This window comes from Gouania willdenowi, chromosome 8, assembly GCF_900634775.1.
Source record: "Gouania willdenowi chromosome 8, fGouWil2.1, whole genome shotgun sequence".
Lineage (NCBI taxonomy): Eukaryota > Metazoa > Chordata > Actinopteri > Blenniiformes > Gobiesocidae > Gouania > Gouania willdenowi.
This window is the reverse complement of record NC_041051.1, coordinates 21,873,270-21,897,377: the sequence shown is the minus strand read 5'-3', so window position 1 is coordinate 21,897,377 and position 24,108 is coordinate 21,873,270. Positions and strand designations below refer to the sequence as shown.

Genomic DNA, 24,108 nt, shown 5'->3' with positions numbered 1-24,108 from the left:
ATCTTTCCAAAGAGTGTTAATTTCTGCTTCAATTCAATTGCAGTGTGGCACTGGAGTTCACGCCCGTGGTGACTTGCACTGGTGCCTTTTTCAATTTCACACGATGCCAAATGCACAAATTGTGCATATCAAAGAATGTTCCTCGTCACAGAATTGCTCCAGAGCTGCAAAATTGTTCACAGCATAAAAAACCAGGGATGGCTACTTATCCATCTCCTCTCTCCTAAGACTCTCTCCCTATTCTGTTATTCCACTCTTTCCTTCATTTGTTTAATCTTATCTTTCATTTTTTTACTCAGCTGCCTTCATCTTGCTGCTGCTTTCCTCTTTTAGAGCCTCACTTTGTCACAGCAGAATATTAAAATGAGGTTTGATTAGAGCGTTATCAGACTCCCTGTCTTTTGTCCATTTTCTACTTTCTAAAGGAGAAACTTGGAGCTCAAGGCAAAAAAAAAAAAAAAAAAAAAAAAAAAAAAAAAAAAAAAAAGAAAAAACAGCCTCGGGTGTGTGTGCATATTATTAGGCATGGATGAAGGAAAAACCGTGTCCCTCCCAGTTGTGTGCGACCATATCTCATCTCTGCCATTTCGTCTTGCATCCAAGGTTTTCACCACATTCTGCTCAGATAGCAATCTCCTCCCTAGGCGGGGAAGTTGAAAACCAAAGAAAAAATGGGGAAAAAACTGCTCCACTCTCATCACCTTGGATGGATAGCGAAAAGAGTGGACCCAGACAAGTGCAACATGAGATGGTAATGGGTTTCACTCTATAAAAAAATTGCCTTCAGAGCCATTTCATTTTTTTTCTCAGCTAATGTTGCGTAAAAAGTCAACATTCATTTAAGGTTAAAAGTACTCCAATGCATCGCTTTTTCTTTCTCAAATATCTATAGGCTAAAAAAAGCCAAATATTTCTAGCAATAATGTGAAATTGTTTTACGTTGACTACACAAAGAATAGCATTTTGATTTCTTTTAACTTTGTTGTCCATTCGACAGATCATTAAATTAATGCTCTTGCTCTTATTCACACCTTTCTACTCAACCAGTCTTTTCATGCAGCACAAATGCACAAGTGCTCTTCTCTAGATCTAACTGACATAGATGGAGGTGAGCAGCAGGCAGTGAAGAGGGATCGTGCGGTGGAAATTAAGAGGCAGAAGGGGTTAAAATAAAAACAACCTTGTTAGGCTTTAATCGATCTCAGCCAGCTCCTTTATTTACACAGCATCTCTTGCTCCTGAACTTTCCAGAATGCCTCTACTTTAGAGAGTTCTATCCATCAAGAACCAAAGGGACAGAGGGCCAAGTCAGAGAAGTAGGTTTGACACGCACGCACACACACCCAAACTTTATTTTGGAATTTTGAGCTGAAGAGCAATAAACTTGCACTGCATTATTAAGGAATTCATGTTTTTTTTCATTTTAGATATGTAAATCAACATGTATAGATTAAATTTAGGCAGTTAATGGATGAATAATCGATAATCGAATCGAGATCGTTAGATTAATCGATGCATCGAAAAAATAACCGCTAAATTAATCGTTTAAAAAAATAATCGTTTATCCCAGCCCTAGTATCAGCAGAAGGCAGAAAAAAGTATTTCAAAGCGGGAAAGTCACTAACTGATTCTAATTCTCAGATTTATTTCGAACATGTGCAAGTAGTACAATAAAGTAAACTGAAAAACAAACAAACAAATAACAAATCAACAAGAATACTCATTATGATTATTCATTATGTCGACTAATCATTGGAGTGATCTATGGAAAGGTTGAGTACGGTGGCTGGGAAGTGTCAGGTGAATGCATTTACAGAAACGAACACAAATGCAAACAGGTCACAACACGAATGCAAAATGGCCACAACGGAAGTGTTTCCGACGGACCGGTATTACAGGCGGACGGGTTTTATGATATAATAGCCTGAAATGAAAAATATAACAGTATCCTAATCAACTTTCACTTACTTTCATACGCGTTTCGATGTCTTCTTCTTGTTCTTCTCTGTTCTGGTGGGTTAAAAACATCCGCCAGAAACGTGTCCGTCTGTAATACCGGTCCGTCGGAAACACTTCCGTTGTGGCCATTTTGCATTCGTGTTGTGACCTTTTTGCATTTGTGTTCATTTCTTTAAATGCATTCACCTGACACTTCCCAGCCACTGGGTTTCCGCAACGGAAGTGTTTCCGACGGACCGGTATTACAGACGGACACGTTTCTGGCAGATGTTTTTAACCCACCAGAACAGTTAAGAACAAGAAGAAGACATCGAAACGCGTATGAAAGTAAGTGAAAGTTGATTAGGATACTCTTATATTTTTCAGGGATGGAGATGAATTACAAAGTGCAAACACTTCCTTTATGCTTTCCATTGCAAAACTTACTTTCTCCTTCTTCCATGCTTGTATCCATCAGTGCAGGAATAGTCGCCTCAGAGACCGATGTTTTGCTCCGGTCCCTCTCTCTGTCTCTCTCTCTCTCCCGGTCTCGGTCTCTCTCTCTTCCGGTAGTTGATCCCTCTCCTGATCTTCTCTGTCTGTTCTTTTGGGCTTCCATGGCTTTCAGTTTCCGAGCATGTTTGTGGCCTTTATAGTGAGCCTCTGCTTGGTTCTGGAGGACAGAGATGGAAAAAAGGGGGTTAATAAAAAAAGAAAAAAGAAAAAGAAATAGCAAGAAAGGGTTCAAGGCATTTTCAGCTGTAAAAATCCCAGTCACGTACTATAAATGGTAAAATGCATCTGTACACTTAGTACTTCTTGCAGGCATACACAGGAGGAGAGTGTGTTTCTACCTGATAACAGCACTGGTACATCGGGAGAGCAGAGGTATAATTGCATGTGTAATATCCAACCAGAGAGAGGATTCCATCTCTACAACTACCCTATTAATGTGCTCTGTGAGAAGCAATATTTGCAAAAGCACAGACATCCGTGGCAATACATACTAATGCCAACTTCGTTCAAGCTCACAAGTAAACAAAAAAACAACAACACATTTTCAAAACAATGCAGCATCAAACCCTGGAGTTTACACACACCAACACATTCTCACTACTCTCACGACCCCGTTGGATGTCAGAATAAAGCCCTTGCTGTTAGAGCCAGCGTGGATACAGAACAATAGCAAGAAGATCAATACAAAGATCACTCATTAAAAAGCTAAATCGACGTTGAGAGATCAACTCTGATTGGCTCATCACAACTGAACAAAAAGGGGTTAAAAAAGAAGCACAGCAATTAAAGGAACACAATCAGACATCACTTTACAATCAACAGAGTCTACATATTATTAAAACACCAGCTGCATTGCTTGACTGCAAAATTAGTTTAGTTTGCATCATTTCTTATTATTAAAATATCTCTTGCTTATGACCAATGCCGTATAACTGATATTTTTCATAGCATCAGTAAATGCAAGGTTAATTGGATCTAAATGTATGAGTTTTGTGTTTCGTTCTGACAGGTTTAGATAATTTTGTCCAGTTTCTGTATCAACATAAGGGATATTTCTATATGCACTGCCTTTTTTTTTTGGCACGTTTTGAAACATGCAGAGATTAGGAACGAAACTATAATCCACAGCACTGTGTACATTATTCATGGTAATGCATAAAATATATATTTTTTAACAGTTACAACTCATGCACTTTGGTGCACGTTCAAAATTATACTGTTAAGATGTGATTTACTGTGCTTTTAGTGTAATTACATACAAACAGGTGCCTTCACTTTTACATGAATAAAAACTAGATTGCCAGTTGGTGGCTCCACCAGGTGTGTATTCCTCCCTATTTATAATGTAGCATTAGCTCACCTATATAATTAAAGCTAGGGTAGGCGATTTTCTCCAGATACACTTTTTAAGTTTTTGGTTGAAAATGTCTTTATGTCCTAACAGAAATTAAGATCTTATGTGGGGAGGGGGAAAAGGCGGAGCCCTTGGAGAGGCTACATTCAAAATCATGCTAGCTTTTGAAAATCGCCTACCCTACCTTTAAAGTGATGCTGACAAAACCAGTTACTAGTATCCAATCCAACAAACGCGCTACAGTTTGCAAGGAGGCGGGTGTCAGGTTTTATAGGCCAACAGTTAAAGTGATACTAAAGTGTGAAGACTACTTAATACCCAAATACAAATACATTCAGCAGAAAAAAAAGTTGGTTTGGGGTGTAGTTACTTAGTTTAAAAGTTTGTTGCCCAATTATGAAAAAAAATAAATAAAAAAAAATTCTTTCAATAACAAAACATGCATTGCTGTCTTAAAAAGATTGCATTTCTTGTAGTGTTGACCTTTGACAGCATGTGCAGACAGAGGAAAAAAAAAAGAAAAGTTTGTTTTCCAAATCCAGGTAATGTTAGGTCCATAAAAAATGTGTGTGTTGTATACAAGGTAACTAAATGTCCCAATTTGCAGGTTGCTAAATATTGTGACTGTCAAAGTAAAAGCTTCTCAAATCCATCGTCACACTGTTTGACTGATCTGCCTCCAAAAGCTTAAAGCCTGATGTGACGAGTGAAAGCATCACCTTCACCACCACCACCAGCGTCTCTGTCCACACCAGTCTGAGCAGAGTCACAAGGACAAGGTGTGTAATGAGCTCTGATCGTCACAATGTAATCTATTTTTAGTGCTGGTGAGAGGGATGGAGTCCTACTCAAAGAACAGTAACTTCGTCTGCTTCTTCTTCAAAAGATAAGCCATAAGGTGGTTGCTTACTAATGTTGGCTGAGTTTACTTTTCAAAACAAACCAAGTGACTCAAGTAAGTTAATACGGCATAGCATAACTTGACACAAGTCTTCAAGTGGGTTATTCTACTTTAGATTTCAACTATCTAATTAATCATAAAAACTGAACACTAGCCTTTGTAGGGGTCAGAGGTCTTAATCTGTCCTCCTCAGTTCCAGGTTAAATCCACTCATCTTTGAGCCTAAAATTCTGCCCTTGAAATGTTTAGATGAATGATTCATCATTTGACTGTTTAAAATAAATAAAAAATCATACCCTAACTCCTACACATAATAACCCTAACCCTACTAAAACACACACAAAAAATGTTTTCATAATATATTAAAAAAAGATGTCGAGAAGTCAAAATGGCAAGTTTAAAAAAGAAAGAAAGAAAGAAAAAAGGTGAATTAAAAGTTTCCTTTAATAGGAATGATTCATACCTGTATATTAAGGGAGCATAGGGCGGGATTTGTGAAATAATAAACATTCATTTTAAGTCTTTTAAAGGTCCCATGTCATGCTATTTTTCACCCATCTCCATTTGTCCTAAGAACCCCAAAAACATAGAATTTGAAGTTTATTTTCTCAAACTCGCCTGTTTTCCAGAGTTTTAGCCTCTGAAAAGTCACTTTCTGAGCAACTCTACACAAACAGGCTGATTTGCATCCAATTTATGCATATTCATGAGTGGGTGTGTCTATAGACGGGATACTGACTTCCTCCTCCCCGCACGGTGACGTAGGGCCAGATTACTGCCCGCCCTCCTCCCACCCACTCCGTAGCCAAGCTCATGCTGCTTTATAAACACGAGACAGAGCGTGGGGGGGGGGGGGGGGGGGGGGGGCTTTTGCCAGTACATACATAGACTGTAGAAAATACATAAATAGCACTGCGCGAACGACGCTGAAATGCTCACCTTTGTGGGCGTGTCTGTTTACATGTCAATCATGGCAGAGAGCTTCCTGGAGGCGCGGCTTCTCCAGCTCAGTGCCGCGTCAAATTCGTCATCAAAGTGGGAACGCGTCATCAAATTGGAGCGAGGTGTTTGGGCTCGCCCTGCAGTAAGAAAGGAGCAAATCACCCTCTAACTAACGATTGAGAGAATCAATGAAACAACACTTTGGGCATGTGTATGAAGCCTAAATAGCACTTTTGAGATGTTTAAAGCACAGAAAAGTCAATTTATCGTAACATGGGCCCTTTAAAGATAAAGGGTGATGAAGCATTAAAAACCAAAAGGAATGAGCACACACATATCTCTCTATTGTGTGATGCATTTTGTACTGCAATTCCAAGCCTGGATTTCCTGCGCAGCTGTCCGGACGCAACGTCAAAAGACAAGACCCATACAGGCTTGGTAGCCAGGAGCAGTCTCTCTGACGTCACTCCTGTGACTTTCTCAATCCGTGGATACAGACACGCTTGTACACACCTAACAGGTTAAACCCAAAGGCTGACTAACTGACGAGAACTTAAACTTCGGGCCAAGAACTGGCCTCAAAACTGAAAACGAACTAACATCTCTGCCTGTCAGTCGCAGACTGATAAAGGCTCCTGATCCACTGCTTAACAAGTGTACCTCCAAACCCATATACAAAGGATGTCCTCATCAGATTACACCAAAAACTAGTGCGCACACACATACGACCCCAAATCCACACACCTCTAACCACCACTCATACACACTTACAAGCTTCACACCATGGTACTACACCTCTGACCATGGAACCCAAGCACGACCCAAATTTTTTAAATTTGAATTTTGTAAACATTATTCATGACTGTAGTGAAATTCGTCCTCTGCATTTTCCCCATGTTCCCCGAGGAGTAGCAGTGGACTGCCGTTGCAGGCGCTCCGACGAGCTGTTGGATTGGGGTTAAAGGACTTGCTCAACATCCCACAGTGATGGCCCGGGCCAGATTCAAACCGTCGACCCGCCCGCTGTCTCTGCGTACTCACGGCACACAGGATCCACACAAACGCACACACTACACAGAGTAACACATGCAGGAAACAAACAAGAGACAGAACTGCACACATGGAGACACGCAGCGATGAACAGGATGACCAAAAAAGAACCAGGAGACATAAAACAACAGGGAGATGCCCACAGACAGGTGTGGACAAATGACAAAACTTGCATACACAATGATCAGGATCCACACACACCACAACGATCGCCCGTCACTCAGACACCAAAACTTAAAGAAAAAGACAAACATCTGACTGAAAAACAGGGATGGAGGCTGACACCATTACAGTCATTTGGGTGCAGCTACCCTAGCAGCCTTCAGGTCACTAAGGAGTCTTATTTCTTGATCCTGCTCTATGTTTCTTTAAGTATTGAAGATAGTTAGCATGAAAATAATTTTTTTTTTTTCATTTCCTGTTTAAATAAGTTTAAAATTGCTTTAGTGCATGAGGAGTTAACAAAAATGTTAAGAAACTGGAGTTTTCAGTTTTACCAATACTTTTTTTTTTTTTTAAAGATATGAAAAGCAAAGAAACAATTGCTTGAGTAAACATTGAGAATGGTGCTGAGAAGTGTCGGAAAGCAGTGCAGGCCCTCAGAGAGACAGACACAGCTAAAATGAGACCTGACACACCTTTGTAAGTCAGTATGTGGAGGCAGGAGATGGGATTTGCTTTCGTGTACGAAGAGCAAGTCAATGCCTCTGCTCCTCTTAGCTCCACGTCTCCTGAGCCTCAGACCTGCTTTGAAGATATAGTGTGTGTGTGTGTGTGTGTGTGTGTGTATGTGTGCCTTGCCAAGCCTGGACTTGAATAAATGTCTTGAACCATTTTAAACCATTACCTATAAGTCTTTATGAATAAGCAGTATGACTGTGCATATATTTCTGTGTGTACATCGTGTGTGTGTGTTTGTGTGTGTTTGTGTGTGTATGAAGGCGAGGATGGCAGAATAGTTGAGCTGTGAATGCAGCTTCCTGCTGCGGCTGCTGATTGTTGTTTCTGCTCTGCGCTGATAAACGGCTGTCTTCCCTGCTGTCTAATCCTTTATTGCAAAACAAGCCAGTGACACTCACACGTATAGCAAAAATCAGTGAAGGAAAAGCTGAAAAAACCTTTACGTTCACCAATCCACTTTCAATTTAAAAGAACGTGTATTTTCTAAAAGCACAAACACTGCAGAACGATATGTGCATTTCCTCACAAACGGACAAACACAGTGAATAAAACACAAGTTTAGTAAGTCAGTGAGATGAACAGTAAAGCAATTGATGAAAGGTACCGGAATCACCTCCTCCCATGTAATATAGGATTAAAGAATGCATTCTAGCACTAGGGCTCTTTGAAATAGGGATGTCCCGATACAACTTTTTAACTTCCGATACGATACCAATATTGCAGCCTTGGGTATTGGCCGATACCGATATCAACCTGATGCGATATCAGCATGAATAATACATACTTTTATTACTTATTTTGTAGTGTGGAATGATAGAAAAGGCTTCATCAAGTGATGTTACTCAAACAGAGAACAATACTCAGCAACTGTAGGTATGAGAAAAACTGATCCATTTATTATTAACCAATTGGTTACATACATTTTAACCTTCAACATAATATCTACAGTATTCTACAAATGAATAAACATAATATATATCTGAGATTTTAGATGCAGTCCGATATAAACCGATATTCGTTCTCTTGCTGATGTGGGACTGATTGGGACACCACTACTTTTAAATAAACAAAAACATTTGTCTTGGGAACTAACTCTTAGCTATGACTCACTTTAGTTGGGTGCCTCAACTTAGTCGAAAATATTTAATTGCAAATCACATATTCCACTAAGTATGTTGGAAAAACCATAATTTATCACTTTGTTAGCAGTATACAGGATTATAATTGACTTGCAATGATGTTACACACCTATACACCTCACAACCACACTATAGGGACAGCAATAACCAGCAGAATTATCAAACACTATCTGCACAAAAAAAAAAAATTTAAATAATAATAATCTGTCCTGTTCTGTCACATTCTGTGTGTTTGCTTTGTGTTTTGGACATGTGTTTGTATGTGTGAAAGTACTGTATGTGTGCATAGTGAGGGTGTGTTTGTATGTACTGTATGTGTGTAAGACAGTTAAAGAGGATGGGAGGTCAGGGTGGAGAAATAAAGATGTAAATATAAAAAATGATTAAATAAATAAGGGTTAAATGTTTTCTGTTTATCCTTTGCATTGTGTTTCTGGATTTGGGCATGTTTGATGACTGTAACCAAACTATTTTATTTTGTATTTTTATTTTGTTTATCTTGTTATCTGCTGTTTCTCAGTTGTAGCCCTTTGTTTGTAATTTTTCATCGTTTTGCGTGCTGTTTTGTGTTGGTGTATTTTGGAATTGTGTGCATAGGGTAAGTCATCAATAAGTGGTGTACTTCAGCCTTGACCCCTTCAGTCATTACTTATAGATATTCTTATTGCTTTTTTCTTTTCGATGTAAAGCCTTTGTTTTAATGACTGAATGAAAAATAAACAAACAATCAAAACACTTTAAATAAATAATCCTGAAATTTCCTTTCTAATGTGTTGTTAAGCAACACACCCACGAGCAAATCTATAAGGATGATAATCTACGACAAAGTTGTTCTCTCGGGGTAGACTCACGTTTTGATATGGATGAATTCTACATTGTGAAGTGCAGCAGATGGTTTCTTTCTCTTTCCACTTGACATAAAACACTCCTCATCTCTTTAAACGCCACTGCATTACAATGAACATCAGGCAGATCTTACCATTGAGTTAAAGCGCAGGTGGCAAATGTTGCAGGAGATGATCTGTTTCTTCTTCAGGGGCTGTGGGACGCCAAACGTGTGATTGATCACTGCCTTTTGGACAGGGTCCATCTAAGACACAGAAACAAACACAATTCATTCAAACGTAATCATCGAGCTATACAGAGTTTATTGCTTTAAAATCAAGATGCTATTCTGTTAAGGAACGGTTTTTACGAGTATCCTCCAGTGTGTGCGCACACAGGATGACATCATAATACACGACATGCTAGCAAGAACCGAATGTATTTTATACTGTGAAAGAATGGCCTATTTTGGTTTCTGAGACAAAAGAACACATTAAAAAGTCAGTGATGTAGATAGTATGGGTCAGCCAAAAAGAATGGGCAACATGGCTTCAATGATTAATCCAAATGGGACTTGTATATATGAGAAAAAAGGGATTTTAAAACAGATGAATAGATAAAACAGGTCTTAAAAAACAAGAAATGTCAATTAAAAAAAACACTGCAGGAGTGAATATATTAATACAGTCCCTTTTAACAGATATTGGATGCATTTGACAAAGATTTACCAAATAATCGAGACATGGATCACCAAGGCATGATGAAGGTGTAAATGTTTGGGCTTTGTATCATTATTCAATTCATTCCATCATTCATCTTCTGACTAGCTTGTTCCTGTTCAGGGTTCATTCATCAAATGCATTTGAGGAAAGGCAGAGAGCATTTCTATTTTCCTCCCTGTTTTTATCAGACAATCTGAAAGAAATATGGTGTCACAAAAAGGAACCAGAGTCACATTGGCTGTGTTCATGTTCATTCATTCTATATATTTGTTTTAAAAATGAGTGCTGTATAATTAGAGCGTGAAACAGGACGTCTTCCAAGACCAAAATAATACAGTAGAAACCCTCCTAATGAGAACCCTATACCTATATTAATAAAACACATTTTATACTGAAATACAATTGTTTCAATACAACCTGCATCACCAGGCAGATGTAGTATTATGTAAAACAGATTGCGTTCCCTCTCTTACTGTATCTATCTCATCAAGGTTTGTATCCTTTACCTGCATTAACTCAACTGACTTAGTTTATCAGTGGAAACTGTGTAACTACGTTGCTAAAGCGCACATAAAACAGACAAGTGTGACATCTTTATTTCTACTTTTCAACCAAATAAAGCATCAAATCAGGTCTAACCAGGCAGCCTTTTCTTAACTTCATTATCTTGCTGTAAGGGACGTTTATAGTGGGAAAAAAATGCCACCTTCAAAACAGTATTTAAGTTTTGTAATGTTTGCTAAGAACATGTTGGCCTTTTAGTAAAAGTTGCTGCTAATCTCTGTTGAAAATGAATGTGGGGTTTTGTTGGAGGGACTCCATTTTCACAAACTCAAGGTGAATGGCAACATATACCCTCAGCAAGGTGTCCTGCAGACAGACAGACAGACAGACAGACAGACAGATCAAGTATCAGAGGCGGTAAAGGGAAAAGCCAGAGATCTTTCCTCCTCAACATTTTTGTGCACCGGTAGAAAGCTCTCATTTAACGTTCTGCTTTCGGCTCCAAATCTGCATGATGTGTAAAGTCCAGGCTTCATTAAAGCTAATATCCGGAGGATGAAAAGAGCGAGAAAAAATTCAAAAGCGAACGTCTCGATGACCCGCCCTAAACAGCTCCACTTCCTCCCCCTCTTGGCCTCTGCCAATCTACCAGAAGCCACGCCTCTACTTTTGCGCACGTGCATCGCAAAACATAACAAGGTAGCACCGGGTCACATTGATATAAATCTATGGGTCATTGTTATTCTTTTGGCCATGGACATTTCTGAGGTAAGAGCCAAAATCTATGCTGCTCAGAGTAATATCTGTTTGCTGTTGTGACGCGTGGCCTTGTTTCTGTGCACAATTTACACACGCGCAGTCACTTTGATTGACAGTCTCCGCCACAGGAAGTCAAAGCCTATTGGCTGGGCGATCGCGGCGCTATTTTCTATTTGTAAAGGGGTCTATAGGACAAAGACGGGACTTATGTACATTGATGTACAGTATATGAATGACCACCGGCAGTAGACCATAGTAAAAGACCAGTTAGGTATTTTTTTGCATTTCAAAAGAATGATACAAACAGATTTGTCAGAAACTCCAGATATCAGTTTTAATGGGTTTGCATTCCACACAGACTTTTTGCTGATTTGACTGCAGCATGCTTTGGCTGTGAACTCTATAAAACAAACATCTTAGCTCCGATTCCTGCCATCCACTGATCTGTTTATTCACATTCTCATTAGAATCCTATCAGTGGCAAAAAAAAACCTCTGCACCAACTGAATGGAAATAAAGAAATATTTGTATGTTGTTGACAGCAAGATTGAAACAGTTTTTTTTCTAGCACACAGGTATGAGCAACATCAGAGGCCTCTAGAACTAATGTCTATGGTGGCTGTGGCTGTTTACAGTGAATTCCTCATGAGCAGGTAATGGTGAATGTACTTGGTTTATAAAGTGCTTTTATGCCTACACTGAAGTAGTCCCAAAGTGCTTTACTATATTGACTAATTCGCCCATTCACACACCAGTGGGACTGAGCTGCTACCTGACCCATGGTCGCCCCAGGTGTGAGAGGGAATATAAACACACCTGGCAATGAATTCCTTGAGGGAATTTTTTACATTTATATGTATTTATTTTGGAATCCTCTACATGAGTTAGGAGTAATTCAATTCAACCTTCAGCTGCTCAACACAAACTGTTGAAACCTAGCCCACCCTGTCCGGCTGCCCCTGTGCACTGCAGCAAGGCAGGCTGCACACAGATTTTTGTTTTGGGAGCTGAAGAATGTGTCCTTTGTCTGTCCGCAGTCATCCTAAACCAACTCCTATAAAAGCGTCTTTTGTCTGAGACCAGTGTTCTTTCCCTGTATCCTGGTGCAGACGGAACTTATCCTGCACTAAGCGAGTGTGTCGGTGATGGGGTTTCAGCACAGGTAGTAGGAGAGGGGGAGGGTATAAACAGAGAGAAGAGGAAAAGAAGAGGCGGGGGAGCATGTTATTGGGGACACCATGGGGAATGCTAGGATGTTTAGCTTTGGAGACATGTGCATTCATCTTCCCCCATGTGCACACGTCTGGGACGACGTGCACCTTATCAGGGATATGTGAATCTGGGCTGGCTGTGAATGGACTTTGTGATTAATGCCACAGCTGCGCCATCAGACTGTGCATTATGGAGGCTAATCATCTCCTCCCGGGAGTGAGGCAAAAGTGATTTGATGTTATTTTCGAGGCTATCGAAATTTTTTGGGCTGTGGTAGATTATAATTGCAAACACCAATAGTATCCTTCTAAACAGCTACTGCCTGGAAATAATTACAATTCGGTAAATAGAATCTTCTAGACGACACTGCTTGATTTGTTTTTTTTCAACAAAAGAATAATAACTAATAATAAAACAGTTCTCTAAAGCAGTGTTTCTCAAATGGGGGTACGTGTTACCCCAGGGGTATGCGATGGCACTACTATAAGGGGTACTTGAGAGCGAGAGAGGGGAGAAAATTAACAAATGAAAGCATTAAAAATATGGGGTTTTATGATGTTTATTTTCAGTTAAAAATTATAATGTACTAGTTATTACCAGCGACTCACAACAAAGACACACAAACTAAGAAAAATATCCTGAATAATTAAAATGACAGACAAACGACAACAAAATACACAAAAAACAAACATACTAAGAGAGAAAAACTATTTACTAATACAGGCAATACACAAATAGACAACAAAGACACAGTAAATGAGAGAAAAATACAGCGAAAACATACAAAATTACATAATAAACCACCAAATGACACCAAAAACACACACACTGAGATAATAATAATTTAAATAATACCAACAACACACAAAAATGACAACAAAAACACACAAAATAGGACAAAAATATACAAAATAACGAAAAGAACAGACAAAAAACAGCAAAATACACAAAATGACACCAAAAAACCCCCCACAAAATAATGATAGGAATTATCTTGAATAAAACATCAACTGAAAATAGAGTGCGTCTTTGTCCCACCTCAGGAGGGAGATGACAGGAAATAATTAAAAAAAAACATAGAAATAAATCTATTCAGGAGGCACTAAATACTTAAGTTTCATTGCACTTTTTTACCAAATGAGATTCTTTAAAATGTGTGTTATCACTCATTCATTCCATCAGTATGGTCTATAGTTGTTTTTTCATAGAAAAAAAAGTTGTAGTTGAACAAAGGGGGTACTTGGATTCAGAAATAAGAGAAAGGGTTCACTTGAGCCAAAAAAAAGTTTGAGAACCACTGCTCTAAAGAACCAACATGTTGGTCATGTAGTGATGTAGAGTTTAATGATAAAGGCCTTGTGGTGCACATAGTGGATTAAAAACAGAGACTTGAATTCTCTCATGGAGGTAGAGGAAACAGTGACTTATCTTCCCTGCCGCCTCCACAGCTAATATAAATAGATGACAAGTTTAGTCTACGGTAAAGTAAAATCACAGTGGCCAGCTGCAGCAGAAATATAGTATAACATTTCCACTTTGGTACCATAGCAGGCTGACGCACACTACATACGCAGGTAGACCAAAATGTTTATGTCTCATCCACCTCCTCACACTTGTCCACTATTGTTGAGAAACAGTCACCCAGATGTCTCTGTTCCCTTGCCTTCCCTCTCCACCCTTCTTCAGCATCACTTTGTACAGCTATAAAATGAAAGACTGCTGGAGCCCAAACTTTAGCTTTTGCTTCATTTGGAAACAAATGAGCTGGATCATATTGGGCCTCGTAAAGTGTGCGTGTGGGCGTGGGTGCGTGTGTCACGCGTGAGACTCATGCCGACCAATTTGCAGATACACACACATATTTATGAGTGACCTTGCACACCAGGAGCACGCACGTGTTTTTAAAGCGAGGATCAAAGAAATGACAAGAGCCTCCAACCACACACACAGCGACAGATCAAAAGCTCTCACTAAAGCACTGAAGCAGCATCCTCGGGTGCTTGAAAAACCAAATTTCTTTCAAACACAGTAATATTTGCTCTGTATGTAGGATGAAGGTGAAGCACTGTCGGAAAAAAAACAACAAACTGATCCTAAGGTGAACCTTTCTGCATGCTAAGACAACGATACTGTAAATAACGGAGTGGCTAGTTTTAAGAGCACCATTTAATGGGCTCGTATTTCTTTATGCTGCACACTGGTATAAATCCAGTCTGCACGCGTTGAAACATTGACATCCAAATGATGAAGTATGAGGATCATAACCCTGACCCTTATTCCAGGAAGGAAGGAATACTGGCCCACAGAGCAAAATAATACTAATATGTCTGCCGGGGGCTGTTTTCTAATCGATACGACTGACTGTGTGATATTTTCCACGGTGCTTGGGCTTTTCATTTCCCCTTTGTTCCCCTTGCACTCTTCAGCACACATAGATCATTTAAAACAAATGAAAGCATGACATGAAATGTGTAATTTTATCACAAGAACAAAAGAAAACATGGTGCCAAAGGGAATTTTGACCACATACTGTGATATACTGAGTTAAAACTAAAGACAGAGGTGTAAATAGCACTGATATATGCTACTCAAGTAGAAGTACTGGTACTGGATTGAAATTGTACTCGAGTACAAGTAAGTCACACATGAAATACTCAAGTACAAGTAAAAAGTTGCTCAATAAAATAATATTCAAAGTAAAAGTTACTGGTTAATTTTACCCCCCAAGTTTATTTTTGGTAATAAATCTTGCCACGGTTCTCTAGCATACAGTAAACATCTCATGTATACACTTAAAAAGGAAGAGATCAAATCTTGCACAATTGGAGCTCAATTCATTTTCCACAAAGGCATTTGTATAAGATAAAAAATTTGTCAAAATGTCCAATTGTTTTTTTTTTAAATAAAATAACACCAATGAATTAAATTCAAAATGATAAAAAAACATTCTCAGGCTCAATTATTGATACATTTATGAACTCTAAAACAGAGAAAATAACCTCCATTTAATGCTGTTTTGGCGTGGTGCATTATACGTTTAATGTGAATGGTCGGCTATGATGAGATGCATTTGATTGTTGTCTGGTCATTGAATCTTTTGTAGTTTCACAATGTCCGTTGATCATTTTAAAACTAAAAATAATAATTTACTCAGTAATGGTTGGGTGTAGAAATATAACAAATTACTTATTCTAAAATGTACTTAAGTACAAGTAAAATTACTGATTTAGAAATAAACTCAAAAAAGTACAAGTTCCCATAAAATCAACTGAATTACAGTAACGTGAGTACTTGTAATCCATTACTTTCACCTCTGACTAGAGAAAAGTGCAAAGATGCATAACAGTTTGACAAAGATTAACATTGGATGGCTTTGATACAGCACCTCCAAACCTGTAGCTCTTGTGTATTACTGACAGTATGTTGAGCCTAAGGCATAGACAATAGTGCAACGACCCTCAAGGATGCACATTCAATGCACAATACACTTGAATTACTAACACTAGCTCTGTAGAACAAGTCTTGAATCTCTGCTATTAGTTTGGTGTTGGTGCTTATGGGTGATATGTTACATACTTGACTCACCGTGTTGAAGTTAGGGAAGAGGCTGAGAGGTGAGGAACCATTGAGTCTAAAGGGCAGGAGGTGTTTGAGGTCCAGCTGAGGCTGCAAAGGCCGTCCTGGAAGTGGGAGGGAAGCCAGAAGGGGGCTAACCTGGGCAGAGGTACCTGGATAACACAATGACAGAGATGAGAAACATTAGGAGGAGCGAACACAAGCTTTTCTGAGTGTGACTGCAAAGGTGGAACTACACTGCTGGCTTCCAAGAGGTCAAGTGTAGTGTTAAGGAGAGGTTTGACTTTGATTTATTTCATACCTGAGGCACCATTAAACCCCTAGCTGACATTCTGCATATACAGTCTGATAAGTGTGTGCTTGTGTTTCCACACATTGTTTTGCTTTGTTTTCGGGCAAAAAAACTGTAGGCACATAATTATGGGATAGGCATTGTTACATACAGCCCTCCCATCATCAAAGGCTCAGTCCCCGAGGACCTTTCGCTCTTGCACGTATACAAAGCCATGCTCACATAAACGCATCATTTAATTACTGATTGATTGTCTGAGGAAAAGGTGGCTATGCAAGAGGAAGATGGGAGATATCGGATTTTAAATGGATCAGGGATGAAGAGATTTCTAATTTTCCGCCTGGCTGAGTTTTAGTAGCCTGGTGTGCTCAGTAGTGTGCAGGCATTTATCCCAGCACCAGGATCAATCATTGGTGTCAGCAATGGGTCACCGTGGCCACCTCCAAATATCATGGAGGCTCAAGTGCCAGAAACACATACAGTACGGAAGAGGCTGAGAATAATGTTATTTTAGGGAAAAAGACGAGTTATAGCTCATTTACCTATTTCAAAACCCTATAAAACAAAAGACAGGGTTTGTAAATGCTGGTTTACTGGTTTAAGTGCTGGTTTGATCAACTAAAATGATTTTGTAATGAATCTCTTCCACCATATTTTCTCACTTAACTTTAATGAAACTACGAATTCACTAAAATCATTTCATTCAATCAACAGCAAATACTGAGATAAAGTCCGATTCTAAAGCCAATCTGTGAGTGAAGATACAACATCCTTAAACCAGCTAAATCACTGAAGTAGAACACCTAAAGGACTAATTCTGGAATTAATTATCATCTCCACAAAAGACACAATATCAAACCTAGGGAGATTTTTCTCATAAACTTTACCCACACGTTGCACTACTATACCAGTTTTACAAAGTAAAATATAACGCCTAAATCAGAAGTCAAAAAGTAAGAAAAAGCGAACAATAATACAATTATTTTTGTTATTCATTTATTTAATAACATCAGTTACAGTAAAGCTGTAAAATACTGATGTGGCTTATAATGATGCCTATAGAATTGTGCTCAAGGTACCTAGATTTACAAGTGCAAGTCAATTGTTTTTCAATATTTGTTTTACAACATTTAATGCCGTGCTCAGAAATGAAGGTTTATCTAATTTGAAAAATGAGTCGATCGGGGATTGATTGAGTCTACATTAAGTGGCACAAGATATTCTTCCTGTTATTAGAAGCATTGGGATAAATGTGTTTTAACTATACTTTATTTACTGTTGTTTGTGCCTCTTGTACTGTATATGGACCGAATTGGCCTGAAATAAAGTTTAAATCAAATGAAATTATTCTGCAATGTGTCATTCTAATTATATCATTATTTTACATAATTGATCTGAAGGTTGTGGTTTGATGATTTTTTACTGCTATATGGCCTGTGTGAAATGCAGATAATAGTGATAGATGGAGAATCTGTCAGTAGTCTGGCCCATGCTAGGCCTGGCAGCCGTGCGCATGGTGTGTGTGTGTGTGTGTGTGTGTGTGTGTGTGTGTAGGGGGAGGCTGAAGCATCGAAGCTCTGAGCATATGTTGTTCAAAGTCTGCTTTTGCCTTGTGTGGGTTTAGCTCTGCCTTCTTGTCTGACACCCAGAGAAGGGCGCACAGAATAGACACAGCCTACAGACACGTGGGCGGCATTGGGTGGGAATTGGTACTCAGCACAGAATGCACATTCACAAACTTATAAAAAAAAAAAAAAAAAAATATGAAAAAGACGAGTGTTCTCTTGGCAGGGCTATCACAGAATAACGCTGGGCTTGCAGGGAAGACACTATCAGCTGGTAGTGCTTCCCCACCTCTCTGTGACTCCCCAGGCAGCTTATTAAATCAGGATATCTCTGTTTGGCTCATTGGTTGATAGCACTGGCATAGAGAAACAGCTACAATGCAAGCAAGTATGTGTGTATGTGTGCAGTGCACCTTGTTCACATGTACCAAACATCACAGGCACACATGCAAACAAAGCTTCCAATGCCACTCTGGATACAAACAACGATGGGGTTGAAGAGAGAACATAAACACAGCCCATGTACACAAAATCAAACGCTGTCTAATTTTGTACACACTCTTTTCTTACTGGGAATCCACTGTTAGCCACATTTGCTGTGTATTATGAGGGCAGTGTTATATTGCAGTGCTCCTGCACCCCCTGGACGTGCCCTCTGTAGTAATATTCTTACCAGTTTGGGTTTATCTGCACCTTAGTTGTGATCTGGGGTCCAGACATCCATTGGCTGAGGCTCCGGACTCAAAACAAATATCCGGTCACCTTTCTGCCTTTCTCTCCCAGATGAGTTTGCTAACAGATCTTACTTTCTCTCTCATCCTCTTCCTCCAGCAAACCCAAAGTGCTTTCCTCCCTCTTATGACTCACTGTGCTTGGTTACACAACAGCAACAGTCACATTGGGTCTCCTTTATTGTAAGTAATTCTGCTGGCGGTGAGTCTAAGCTGTGCAACTGAATCAAACAGTTTTTAGTTATCATTCTTTAGAATCGGGCTTTTAACTATTAAGTGGGTGCTTCTTCTTCTTCTTCTTTCTTGGTTATTGGCGTATTGCAACCAACATCAGTTACTGTACATGTTTTATTTCATTACTTTCCCATTCTACACTCAATCTTAAGTGGGTGCTAAGCTGTAAGGACTCATTTATATTATTAAAGCGAATAATATATACATACTTCTAGAAATCTCCTACCATGGCATGGAAACATGTTATACAATATGGAAACTGTGCAAACTCAAATTCAACATGTGTATTATAACTACTTCTATGGCAAAAATAAAGCAAAAAAAAACAAGGCAACTCTTTAAAAATAATTGGGTAACTTTACTTGAAGTTTTATACACAAAGGCTGACATTACGCTGTCAATATTATGAAATGACACATCATTAGCATGAATAAGGTGTTAATAAAACTGCTATCTGGAGTTTCTGAGAGGACATCTCCATGTCCCGCCTTCAACAGCTCAAATTCCTCCCCCTGCCTCTGCAATATACCAGAAGCCACGCCTCTTTCTGCATGCGCATTGCTTAACATAACAAGGTCACATTGGGTCACATTCATATAGGTCTATGGGTCAGGTATGAGCCAAAATCATATTTACCTGTTTGCTGTTGTGACGCGCGGCCTTGTTTCCGTGTTTCGCATTAACTTTGATTGACAGTCTCAAAAACACAAAGTCAAAACCTATTGGCTGTGCATAGTCTGCGATCGTTTCCATTTGTATAGGGGTCTATAGGACGAAGGAGGGACTTATATACATTAATGTATATGAATGACCACCGGCAGTAGACCATAGTAAAAGACTAGTTAGGCATTTTTTTGCATTTCAAAAGAATCATACATGAACATAGATTTCTCATAAACTCCGGATATCAGCTTTAAGTGTTGGTCGTTACCCTAACCCTAACCCCACTAGATCCCTCCACCTAACCCCAACAAATGCCAACATAGCTTCAGAGGTGTTAAAAAATTGTAGTATTGTACTTTGTGAGTGGCAATGATTTAGGAGACACAGGTTTTTCAAAAAACAGATCATCCAATAACTCATTTCTTCAGTGGGTATGACACTTAAACCACATGGCGTTGCTGAAGCCTATCCAAGACAACCTCAGAATGCCAGTATAGAGACTTGGTGAAACCAATGTTTTAAACTAATGTTTACATTAGAAAGACATTGTTATTGCTCCTTAACTGCTCTTCAACTCGTCTTTGAAAGGTTGCCCCAAAGCGTCTATTTATAAATAGGAACCACATTGCATCCATAGTTAATGTTGGCACCGGTCTGTTGAACGTGAATTGGTAGGCGTGCAGGCATATTGTACGGTTAGCATCTATATTTAGCATTAAGCACAACAAAGTCATCAATAGAATGGTTCCCTCAGTTTTATGCTAAAATGTTCATTTTTACATGTAAATACCCCAATCCCGCCTTCTCTCGCTCTTTATATTCCTGCGGCTAAGTGGCAATAAAAGAACAAATGGCAGAAGGGTCGAAGAAGGAAGAATACTGCATTTTCTATTCGTGGCCCTGTGTAATTACGTGGGATAGTGGCAGGCACAGCAGGGTCTTGGACTCGGGCGAGTGGATCCGCTCTTTTTTTCCTCCTCTCGCGTGTTGCGGTTTCACTTTGCAAAGACAGCTGAAGGGTATCACTTTGGATACAATGTGCAACATGTGATTAACTCAATATTCAAATGCTCTCATTCTCCAGATCATTCACATTTCAAGTTTGTGGCATTCTTTTCAGCATGTTTCCATTTGTGGCCGAGCTACAGCAGGAAAAAACTATCTTAGTCCTTCTCTGATGCCCACAGGGACCAAAAATTCAAGGACATTGTGCTACTGAAGACCCCCGTGGGCCCTTATTGCGCTGCTCCTGGTATAAAGAAACAAAACACTGCTTGGTGGAGTCGGATAAAAGTGTACCACTCCTGCTGCTAAGTCATTTAACAAGCACAACAGAGAAGTAAGGCGGCAGGAAAGATTGACTTTTATTATACGGCTTCCCGTAGAGCCTGGCAGAACAGGAATCAGGATGAAACCTTTTGTGTGAGAACATTTTAAAGATCCATGCCGGATATGCATTTGTCTTATTTTCTCTGTAGAGACAAGCAACGTAGACTAACTGAGTAATTTGCTCTCGGCTGTAGTTGTACTTGGATTTCTGCAGCAATCACTAACATTCTGCATCACATCTGCGATGTTTGTCTGTGGCGGCCTGCTGTGCAGCAGTCGGCACTGTTGGTTAGACCTGAATCATACAGCCTCTGATCCAATTATCCAGCTGTGATAATGAATTTCTACACATGTAAACGTACCCATCTTTATAATAACTGGCCATGGTTGGCCAGCGTTGATGAGTGTAACATGAGCAGTGTTTGGAATAATGGCGTTTAAAATAACGGCGTTTTTTTTTTTCAGTAACGGGGTAATCGAACTAATTACTTTCTACGCCATTACAACACCGTTATCGTTACTGAACGTTAAATGCGGTGCGTTACATGCATTGATTGAATAAACTGTTAATCCGAAAGCAACCCTGGCTTGATATGCAGCTGTAGTGAGGAGGTGGGTTAAAAACAAGGTGAGCGATCATGATTGGCTAAGGCGGCGTCATGTTTCATGGTAGCCAATCAGAGCTAGTGTTTTTACACAGCACCCACGCCACACACACAACCACTACAGATTGGATGAAGCAGCAGAGATGGCGAGCGTTGAGCAGTCCAATGAAAAGTTGTCATTTTTAAGGTGACGATACAAACACTACTTTAAATTAATTGTCGTCAAAGAACGTGCATGTGAAGTGTACATTATATCCAGGTGTGAAGACTTTGTCGACATCCGTTGTAAGCAAACCTAATTTAATGAAGCACCTCATGACACGCATCTAAAAAATCTGAATTCTTTGACATAGAGCAACTTTTTTTTTTAACAGTAACGCAAATAGTTACTTTCCTTGGTTATGAGTTACTTTTATCATAGAGTAATTCAGTTACTAACGCAGTTACTTTTTGGAACAAGTAGTGAGTAACTATAACAAATTACTTTTTTATAGTAACGTTCCCAACACTGAACATGGGTATAATCCCACTCTATTGTGTTGCTTGTGTTGCTTAGCCTTGTCCTCAGCCATCACGTAACAAACACATACACAGTCGGTCGAATCCTGACACGCACACTCTGAGTCATAACACGATGATGCTCATCGTGCATCTGCCACGCTGTTGCTACACTGTTTCACCATCCCCCAGCTGCCCTGCAAACTTCCTAGCGGCTGCTGTCCTGCCTAAGACCACAGTCTGATGGGAGTAGATGTGACAGCGCAGGAAGAGCCAGAAAATACAACTCGCTCTGTTAACGCGGAGCTGAAGCTTTTTCCTTTTTTTTTTTTTTTACGGAGGTATGAAATAACCCATCATGTGTGAAGCTGCATACAAAAGTCTGTTTTACACACACGCAATGTATAAATCGGCCTTGAAGTGTATCAAAGTCTCCCAGCCAAATGACGTTCTGGATGTCCAACTGCACTCTACAGAGAGAGACAGAAAGAAAAGGGAGAGAGTTCGGGAGAAACAAAAGTGACTCCTAATAGCCAGTTAGCTTGTACTTGATCAGGAGTTGGTGTGAAGGTCATTGTGGGAACTCCAACAGCAGGGACAGAGAACATTAACCACAATCAGCTTTAATTAAAGACTGAAGCTTTTCACTCTCATCCATCCCGAGCCATTATTCTCTCTTTTCTATTCTCTACCTGCTCATCTGGAGTGAATACGATTCAAGATTAAAGCTTAATGTTACACAAATTTTCCTATTTCCTAGAATAAAAGGCATAATTCTATATATTCATCTGCCCATCCTTCCATCTAGAAAGAATGCGGAGTGTGCTTTGGAAGGTTCACCAATGGCTGTTGCACTGCCACATGCATCCACTATGTTTGATCTAGAACTAACTGTCTCATCTGACACTGCTTGACCCTAATACAATGACCCGTGATAAATATTTAATGGATTTTCATCACTACTTGAGTAATTCTTAGGTACATTCACTCATATAAAAACACACAAACTTGAACACTAATGCTGACATAACCGTGATGCAAGGCACTAGTCCTGTCTACTGTGAGAAACTTATAGTTTAGTGTCTGGAGCATTTTCACTTTGATACATCGACATGATACATCGACATGACACATGGACATGACACATGGACATGATACATGGACATGACACATGGACATGACACATGGACATGACACATGGACAAATTCTTACTTAAACAATAACTAAACCCCTGCTTTCTCCTGACCTGCCACTAGGAGGGAAATTAAAAAAAAATGCCATTGATTAAGGGCGGAGCTCCTGGAGCAGTTAAGACACACCCAGTCTATACTATAAAATCTCCGATGAACAATCTATGCTATGCTAACTAGCTACTCATTACACAACATACCTCTCTGTTCGCTCTTCTCTCAATCCAACCTACTCACCACAGATTGTAGAGCCCACAGGTGTTAGTTTTCATAAAAGGGGCAGGGATAACAGTGCTTGTTTGTGATGCAAGATGGTCCCAAAATGTCACATGACTTTGTTCTCAGCCAATAGCAAAAATCAATTGTAATAGCCAAGTTTCAACCGATAGAGGGCAGTCACTCTGACATTTTACAACAAAATATGCCAAATTAAAATACTTTGACTAAAATGATGAGCGTTGGACCAGGATCAATGAACAGCACTACTTCATACCCAAATACATTTGTATTCAGCAGAATTTTGGGGTTTAGCTACTCTTTAAAATCAACCTCTCGATTAGAGGACAAACCCATAACCACCTGAGCTACGGTGGCCTGGTAGGGACAGGCACTTTATCACCATCAGCTGTATGACGTCTTTAAGAGTGGAGACACTGAAATACACTGATTGACGTTGACTCGGTGAACTTACTTGTCTGGTTTAGAGGTCCAAAGCAGGATACACCCTAGACAGGATGCCAGTTTTTCACTAACTACTGCACCACTGACTAACCCTCAATTTGCATAAAAATGGACAATTTGGAATGGAAACAGTGCTGACCATACAGATTCAGGTCTATGAGACAGTTTTGGTTCCATTGTTGCTTTTCTTTACTTTTTGA

The 24,108-nt window shown here is 39.5% G+C and overlaps 1 protein-coding gene across 3 annotated transcripts in view; it reads right to left on the bottom strand.

Annotated features, from left to right (window-relative positions):
• znf385c (zinc finger protein 385C) overlaps positions 1 to 24,108 on the bottom strand; it is a 195,058-nt gene that overhangs the window by 20,616 nt on the left and 150,334 nt on the right. For 2 of the 3 annotated variants that reach the window (XM_028454584.1, XM_028454585.1), the window contains 3 exons: positions 16,120 to 16,271; positions 9,501 to 9,611; positions 2,386 to 2,611 (listed from right to left, as the gene is read on the bottom strand). In XM_028454584.1, coding sequence (XP_028310385.1) covers positions 2,386 to 2,611; positions 9,501 to 9,611; positions 16,120 to 16,271 — 489 coding nt within the window. The remainder of the gene's footprint in view (positions 1 to 2,385; positions 2,612 to 9,500; positions 9,612 to 16,119; positions 16,272 to 24,108) is intronic. The other variant, XM_028454583.1, reaches the window with a different exon arrangement.